The following is an 8,342-nucleotide window of genomic DNA, read 5'->3' as shown; positions in this document are numbered from 1 at the left end:
TCTGGTGTGAACATAGCTGTGAAATCGATGGTAACTAATGCACTGAACACAGCTCTGTGAAGTCGGTCAAATGCGTCGGTCGGCTGCAGACATACACACCGTGTTCTGACCATTCGTCCCACAGATGCTGGACATCCTCATCATGATGTTCGTGGTGATGATCTGGATCTGTGTTAAAAACAAAACAAAACAAAACACAAAATAGCTCTGTTAGTATCCTTTCTGCACGCTTACAGAACAGACTGATATGAGTAAAATGCAAAACCCCTGCATAGATAATCAACCCTAAGGGTCAGTTGAAGTCACGGTAAAAGTGTGTATACTAAGCAGCTGGGAGAGGATTAAAACGTACAGAACATGAAGAGTAAATGAAAGGAAAAAAGCCGTTTTGACCTTGAACGCCACCATTTCATTCCCGTCTCCTGTATCCTGTCTTGGAAATCAGCTTCTGTGTAATTGTTTCTGATTTCAGTTCAAAGTTTGTTTTCGTGACATACTAGAATATGTGCAGTGAAATATGGAGTGGGACACACTTAAGATGTGGATAATACTGGTATAACAAAATATATGTATCAGAATCAGAAGTTTAAAGAATTAAAATGCAAAGGCAGAGATTTTAGTTCCCATTTCAATTATTTTCCAAATTAAATAAAATGTATCGCTCAGCATTCAATTGGTTTGTCATATTAGAAACCAAAAGCAAGTTTTCCTCTTTACCCCCTCAAACACACCTGTATTTACACTGCACATAAAGAGGACTCAGTACCATTTGAGTGAAGCCACAGCATCCGTTTGAGCTCTCTGAGGGCCTTGGTGAGGTTTTCCAGCTGGTCATGGAGGTGGATGTTCTCCTCTATCAGAGCATGGATTGTGTCCTGTAGTTCAAAACTCTGACTTTCCAGCACCAGTAGAGCCAGTGGAACCAAGAAAAGCCTTAGCCTCCTCATAGTGACCGCAACACAAAGCTTCTATCACATCTTCACAGCAACCCAGCTATCCCCGTTGTAGGTAGAGAGGAGTAAATGATCAGTGCATTTGTTATCAGCCAGAACTCAACAGGGGTGGAGGGGCGAGAAGTTTGTTTCTTTCCAAAGCCATGGCTGGAAAGCTGCCAGCGGGCTGCTTTAAAATCAATCCAATGTTTCCGTATCACTGAGTGCAGTAGTGGGAGATGATCTTCCACAAACAAAAATAGGATCTCTACATAAGATGCACATACGAGAGAAAGAACTAATGATCAGGGGAGTGAGGTCAAAATGACAGGAAAGGACTAGGTGCTCCCTTCCCATTAATGTACAGAATACTGGAAACATTTAAAAACAATTTTAAAAATCACAATCGCATTTCTACCTGAACAAATGTATAGATTTTAAGTAAACCCACAGCAACGGCCTCTAAAGCACAACCCTGTGACGTATAGGCAGAAACTTGGAAAAATAAGCCAGTAAGACTGAGAATCAACTTACTGACTCACTTTGTAGTTGTGACAAAACCAGTGGCTACACACCTGTCAAAATAGTAACATTTTACTTTTTTCTGCTTTCATCTATCTACACTGCACATCAGGACCTTTCACTCTGTGCAAACTGTTTTTGAGACTTGTGCAACTGCATTATCATTTAAAGAAAAATTATTGTGAAAGAAAATCCATCTTTTACTTCTCAAATGGATCACAAAAAACCGCGCAGTGAAAAGGTAATCATGTCAGACACCTGCAAGAATCACAGTTAACACTCAGGACACTGTGTTGTTTTTTCCCAAACAAAAAGCTTTTATTTATTTATCATGTGTTATTATAGTTTATGCGGTCTTGGCAGCCCTGGTGCGCTTCTTTTTGACCACAACAGGCTTCTGGCTCCTCAGAATAGCGCTGGCACGACGCAGGGCAGCCTGGGGAAACAGATGAGACTTAAACAATGTACTTAAACCTTCACACGAATAAAAATGCTAGCCACGTTAATGTTTCAGCCTATAAACATTAAGCTCACCATGCGCAGGTCCTTCCTGTAGTTGTTCTTGCGAATGATGTGCCTCAGGCTGTTGAGGGTGGCACGGGAATTCTTGTTGATCGTGACCTTTACGTAAGAGTTGGCAGGTTTGTTCTGGCCTGTGGATCAAGAGGACAAAATGAGCAAATTTATCCTCACTAGTTTCTCATCCCAGTCACACATCTTCATAGTACAATACAAAATAGTGGTTTCTGCTCCTCTGAAAAATTACAGATTTTAATTTGAGCCTGAACAGAAAGAGGAAGTATATTAAATCAAAAGCATCCATAGGTGACAAACATTGCTGCCATCTGATGCACCACATTTTTGGTCAAATTTTCCTTAAAGTTATTAAAGAGATGGCAGTTTGTCCAATCCGAGTCACTCCTAATCAAATACAAAATGAACCAGAATTGATATTTACCTGCACGCTTCTTCAGCACGACGACAATGCCCTTGCCGTCGGCCGCTGGCTGCACACCTACGGTCTTCTTGTGCACCAACCCATTGAAGCGGAAAGAGTTCCTGGCCTTCAGGTTGTTGGGCTCCTGTCACAAAATGAATGCATTTATTTAGATATCTTGCCTGATCAGGCTTGGACAGTATATTTTGATATACATTACCAGGACATTTAGAAATCCTAACAATTTGATTTTCACTTAAGTCAAAAATACAGATGCTCCTCCTCTTAAGATGTTTAGTGTTTTAAAGAGAGACATTTGTCTTTTGGGAATTTAGCTCCTGCTAGTAAAGGCGTAACTACCAGATAAATGCTGTCTGCTACCCTTTAACAAACTAGTATTTCTAGTGCTACCCTTGACTTATTTCACACATCTCTAGCCACAATAATTTCAATCACAAACACCACATAGCCCGAAGAATGTAAGTTAAAAATTAAAATGAACACAATACAAGAATGTTTGGCATATCCTGTCAGCTAATATCCACTTCTGTAACACTAACAGCACACTGTCTAATGCAGTGATTGTGAGTATGTGAAGGTGAACGAACAAAGCCTGGAATTTGTGTTTTAAGCCTCAGTCTTTTGTGTATATTACACAGCATGCTCAAAACCTCTTTCGGTACTAAAGATGGCTTTCTGAGTCACTTTTCCAATGCACTGCACAGGCCTGCTCAAGTCTTAGGGCAGGCGGTGTACTCACGGTGCTATAGGTCTGTCCGTTCCTCTTGATGAGGAAGCTGGAGCAGTTCCTGATGACCATCCACTGCAAATGGGACGACATGGTGAACCTGGGTATACAAGAGAAAAAGTGTCTCTCAAACATCTGGAAAAGCTGACAGGGGTCTTCCACGTTTGCCTGTAGTTTTTGAGATTAGCTAAACGTGTTCACTTAGCGCTATGACCTGACCGTGTTAACATGGGAAATTGTGACATATAGTGACTAGCGACTATCAGCTGTAGGACAAAACTGAATTATTTTTCTATTAGGACTCGTACAGAAAACATAAGACAGCTCCGCTTGCTAACATCGGCGGCACCATTCAGGAGCACGGTGAGGCCTAACCAGCCCGAGGTGCTTACAAGTTTATCTCCCCACTTATACACACAGCGGGGACATTTACTGTCGCATATGGCGTATAACAACAAACAGAAGAACAATAGTTAAGTTTATGAACGCAAATACAATCAGAGAGAGCAAAAAATAGTGCTTTAATGAGCGGCTGTTAGCTGCCGAAGCGACCACGTTACCTTTTAGCGGAGGAAAAGGACCGGAGAGAGCGGAAACCGCTTAACGGAACCTCTCTCTCAGATTCCTACGCATACAAAGCCGCCTTTCAAAAAAGAAATTAGGGACTACAGTCATATTATTACTTAATTAATGCATACATATAAATATCAAATCTATATATTGTTTTTTTTTAAAGCTATGTGATGCTATATTGTATTTTGAATGTAATTTTATTTAGTACTAGTTATTTATGAGATAAGCGGAGCAATATGTTCAAGGCGGTGAGTAGGTTCCTGACGTCATTAACAGGCGCCTAGTGTTTACAGGTGGCCGTACGAAATAGTACGCATCAAAATAATCTGTTTTAACGCGAAACCGGAGGAGAGTTACAGTAGGTCGAAACTCGAGCACACACGGAGCATGCACGGGGCGAATAAGAGAGCGGTCGTAGATAAAAGCGGAACTTTTGGACGCCGGTTTTACAGTGTTTTCGTGGATGTTTTCCCGATGCTGCTGCTATTGGAAGATGAGAAGCAGAAATGCGTCTGAGGCAAAAACACAAAACAAAAAACTGATGATTTAAAAAGTCCCAGCCTGGTCTAACATGGCAGGTAACGTCAGGGTCTTGTTATGAGGAGTCAAGCATGGAAGAAGATCTGGAGACACTTGGAGAACAGTTGTACTCTCTGATTTACCCCAAACACAAAGAGGATGCTGGAAAACTCACAGGTGACGTTTTATTTCAGTATACACAAGTTCACCTGTAATTTAGTCGTAAAGTCTGGCTTATTGTGTGTTACAGGTATGTTGCTGGAGCTGCCAGGTCCTGTCGTGACTCAGATGCTGCAGGATGATGCCATGCTGACGGCAGCTGTGGAGAAAGCCCTGAGAGCCCTGCAGGTGGCTCAGGCACCAAGGTACTGAAAACTTTACAGTATTTTGAAAAAGAAAAAGAAATATCATGTGATTTACAAGTTACACTATATAGACACCTCTTCATCTTTGAATTCAGGTGTATAAAGTCACACACCTAGCCATGCAGTCTGTCTTTACAAACATTTGTGAAATAATGGGTCACTCTAAAGAGCTCAGTGAAGTTGAGTGGGGTACTGTAACAGGATGCCACCATTGCAACAGGTAAGATGGAGAAATTTCTTCCCATTTAGATAGTCCATGATCAACTGTAAGTGGTTTTATTGCAAAGTGGAAGCATTTAGGAACCACAACAATTGAAGCCATGAAGTGACTGACCATATAAAGAGAGCGGGGATGTAAAAGTCGCTGACGCACTGCAGAGCTTCAAAGCATTAACATCAGCACAGAAACTGTCCCGGGAGCTTCACGGCTGAGCTGCTCCTGTAGGTGTAATGCGACCTGGTTGACCCAGTTCTTTTGTCCATATAGTCCATGTGTCAGATCCTTAAACGTGACACTGTTATGTGTTAAAGGTGAGGGGATTAAAATGATCCTAGATCAAGAATATGAGGAGATTACGTGGCTAGTTTGAGAAACAAGGCTGGACTTTCAGGGGAACAAAGGCAAAAATAACAAACAAAACAAGCGTAAAAATAGGGAAAATGACCAGCAGTCAGAGAAAAGAGATGTCACAAACAAAAATGGCACATTTGGACACAAATTTAAGGTGCATGGACACGTAATTTTATGTTTGAACTTAAAACTGACTTTGTTTCATCGTGACCAGAGAGTGGTTTAATGCCCAGAATGCTCTGTTGAGATTGTAGAGATTAATTGGCTGTTACTTCATTTCATTTTGATCTGGTTTAGCTATCAAAATGTATCCTTTTCCATTTTCTTTCTATCTGCACACCTTTCAGATATTGGAAATTCAGAATTGGAAATAAGAAAAAAGGGACAAAACAGTCAACTTCCAATAGGACTAAAATTATTTCTCAACAAATTTTGACAATCTTGGGGTCATTTTGTTTCTTTTTCTGGGCTCTGTCTGATAATCTGAGTTTTATCTGATTTTAATCAAGTTGATTTTCTTATTCTGATGAATAAATCCTGCATCAAAAGAGCCAATGAAGACACTTTCAAAAGCGAGTGTGCTGGCACACATAAATAGGCATCATTGAATTTCTGTTCTTATATAAAGTGCCTTGAAGTGATTGTTGTGATTTGGTGCTGTATAAATAAAATGTAAATAAAATGAATATATGCCATTGAAGAGCTTCGCATTTGGAGAAAATAACAGAAAGAGGATTTATCAGAATTTCAAACCATTTCAATGTGAGTATTCTTGTCTTCTTTACAGTCAGGTGTGTAAGGATGAGGATGATGTGTCAGTGTCTTCTGACTCTCTTGGGGAGCAGCTGTTTGAGCTGGTGGATGATTACAACACTGGCCACTCACAAAAAATCACAGGCAAGTAAAATGTCCTCAGTCTCAATAACCCCCCCTTTTTAATATACGAGATTCCACCTAGAAACAACACCACAAATGAGTGACTTTATTTTTTAATGTAGGCTTGGTTAAACAGTTGTATGCTTAATGTTTGGTGACTTCTTTAAAAAATGAAAGCACATGTTGAGCTAGCCTGTGTAGATATAAAACAGACATATGATGAAGTTAAGTTCAAATACACCACATATAATCATAGCCTCCATAGTTCTGCTTTGTCTCTCGTGCCCCCCCAGACCTAGCTCCAGGGCTTTGGTAATCCTATCCAGGGTAATCTGGTCCCTTGACTCCTTAATCTTGCTCACGGGCCCCTCACCCAGGACCAGATTGCCTTGATGTTTCGGGCATATCTTCCCAGGAGGAGGCCCCCGGAGGTAGGCGCAAGACCTGGGAATGCCTCGGTGTTCCCAGCTGGAGGAGGTGGCTGGGGAGAGGGAGATCTAGGCTTCTCTCTTTAAACTATTACCCCCTCAACATGGCCCTGGAGAAGGGCTAGAAAATAAATGATGAATGGATGGAGTGATCAACATTTATTTTCCCTGTTCCTCAACAGGAATGCTTCTGGAGCAACACAAAGATGCCATCTTAAAGCTTCTTTCAGATCCCAGTCTGCTGGAGGAGCAGGTGAACCTCGCCCTAAAGACACTTACAGAGTATGTTGTTTACTCCTTCTTGTAGAATATTCTGACACTTGCTCATATGGGCTTATTCAGAAATGTGATTCTTTTAATTCTAGCCCATCTTTTATTTTGCCTTGAAGACCAATAGCAGGTCAGATTTAACAAGATATCAAATTAAATAGAAACCATTATCAATGAAGAAATGTAATAATCACTTCACTTCAGGCAGAACATGGAGGAGACAGATGTGAGTGACTCTTCGGAGGTGGATGACACGGAGAGTTTAGGAGAGAAACTCTTCTCACTGGTGGTGGAGATGGATCCACTTCATGCAAATGATATTACAGGTGACTTTATACTGTAACTGCCATCGCTGATTTACCAGTATTTTGTTTTTCTCTCTGTAAAGGCCTTGTTGATGATGATGAAATACTCATAATACTCATGCATCCTTGTAGGTATGCTGCTGGAGATGGACCCAGCTACTCTCCAACAGCTGCTCAGTGACCGCACAATGCTGCAGGTTGCTGTTCAGAAAGCACAAGCAGCACTGGATACTTAAAACTCAGCTTTTTTAAAAGTTTAACTCCAACAACAAATTCATATAACATTATCTTTTAAATAAGACGTCATTCAAGGAGATCTTGATAATACAAGTTGCCTATTTTACAGTAAGCCTTTATTAGTTCATACGGACTGCTCTGAGGACCAGTGGGATTTTTGTGTACCAGCTGGAAATTAAAGAGTCTAAAAAGCATTTCCCGCAGCACAAACCAAGTTACTGTTGGCCATGGATGCTCAGATAAATGGACTGAACATGTTCCAGTGTCACACAAATAATAATCAGCGATCAGTGTTGTGTTTGCTTGATGATAATGTTTATAGTATGCTGAGAGTATTTATTTGTAAGTGCTAAGCTAAATGTTGGTATTTAATTTTTTTTTTTTTTTTTTTTACATTAGTCTTCACTGCCTGTTTTTTCTTTTTTTTTTTTTCTTTCTAATATAGGAAACAAGAGTGCTCACGTGAAAGGTTAACATCCACTCGTGGCTAATCTGTATTTATTCACTGCATGTATGCTGCTTACAAAAATAAAGCCTAATCAAGATTTTTTTTGTGTGCATGTTCAGTTGTTCAGCTGGCTCATGAAAAATGAAATTTTTATGAGCAAATCAGTTCACAGAGGAAGTCCTGTGGTTTAAAACACCAGAACAGCAAGTTAGCCTCTCAGGGTAATCAGGTGTTTCCAATAAGTAAGTGGCAGTTGGGTACTAACGTACAGGTGCCCAATCACCAAGTACTGGAGAATTTAAATGTAAATTAGGTTTAAATGAAAGTTCTCAATATCAGATATTATGCCATCACAATACCTAGCAACAGGCTAGAATGACCTGTTTTTAGCCTTTACTCACCTACAACACCTTGTGAAAGCATCTTGTTTTAATTTCACAATTCACAACATCTCATTTATACAAAAAGTTGAATTATACAGTACTGTGCAAAAGTATTGAACCACCCCTCATTTCTTTATACCTTGCTTTCAAGGAGCCAGAGTGTCTTGTCATTTTTTTTAAGTGGTCTTGAGCAATATTTCTCCAGGCTTTCTGAAGGTCTTTCAAAGT

At 40.3% G+C, this 8,342-nt stretch overlaps 2 protein-coding genes across 3 annotated transcripts; one reads left to right on the top strand and one right to left on the bottom strand.

Annotated features, from left to right (window-relative positions):
• Positions 1-1,747: 1,747 nt before the first annotated feature.
• rpl28 (ribosomal protein L28) lies at positions 1,748-3,761 on the bottom strand. 2 transcript variants are annotated; one of them, XM_030742633.1, is made up of 5 exons: positions 3,700-3,761; positions 3,152-3,239; positions 2,413-2,536; positions 1,989-2,107; positions 1,748-1,890 (listed from the first exon to the last, which is right to left on the bottom strand). In XM_030742633.1, the coding sequence occupies exons 2-5, from the start codon at positions 3,230-3,232 to the stop codon at positions 1,801-1,803; spliced, it is 414 nt and encodes a 137-aa protein (XP_030598493.1). In that variant the 5' UTR covers positions 3,233-3,239; positions 3,700-3,761; the 3' UTR covers positions 1,748-1,800. The 2 variants fall into 2 exon arrangements, with proteins under 2 accessions (XP_030598493.1, XP_030598492.1); XM_030742632.1 differs by lacking the exon at positions 3,700-3,761 and adding an exon at positions 3,448-3,590.
• Positions 3,762-3,997: 236 nt separating this feature from the next.
• LOC115789479 (uncharacterized) lies at positions 3,998-7,734 on the top strand. The gene is made up of 6 exons (XM_030742916.1): positions 3,998-4,408; positions 4,482-4,596; positions 5,955-6,064; positions 6,654-6,753; positions 6,946-7,067; positions 7,179-7,734. Exons 1-6 carry the CDS (start codon positions 4,324-4,326, stop codon positions 7,280-7,282), a joined length of 636 nt encoding a protein of 211 aa, XP_030598776.1. The 5' UTR covers positions 3,998-4,323; the 3' UTR covers positions 7,283-7,734.
• Positions 7,735-8,342: the final 608 nt, after the last annotated feature.

The sequence above is a fragment of the Archocentrus centrarchus genome, chromosome 12, assembly GCF_007364275.1.
Source record: "Archocentrus centrarchus isolate MPI-CPG fArcCen1 chromosome 12, fArcCen1, whole genome shotgun sequence".
Taxonomy (NCBI): Eukaryota; Metazoa; Chordata; class Actinopteri; order Cichliformes; family Cichlidae; genus Archocentrus; species Archocentrus centrarchus.
This window is presented reverse-complemented; position numbering and strand designations above follow the sequence as displayed.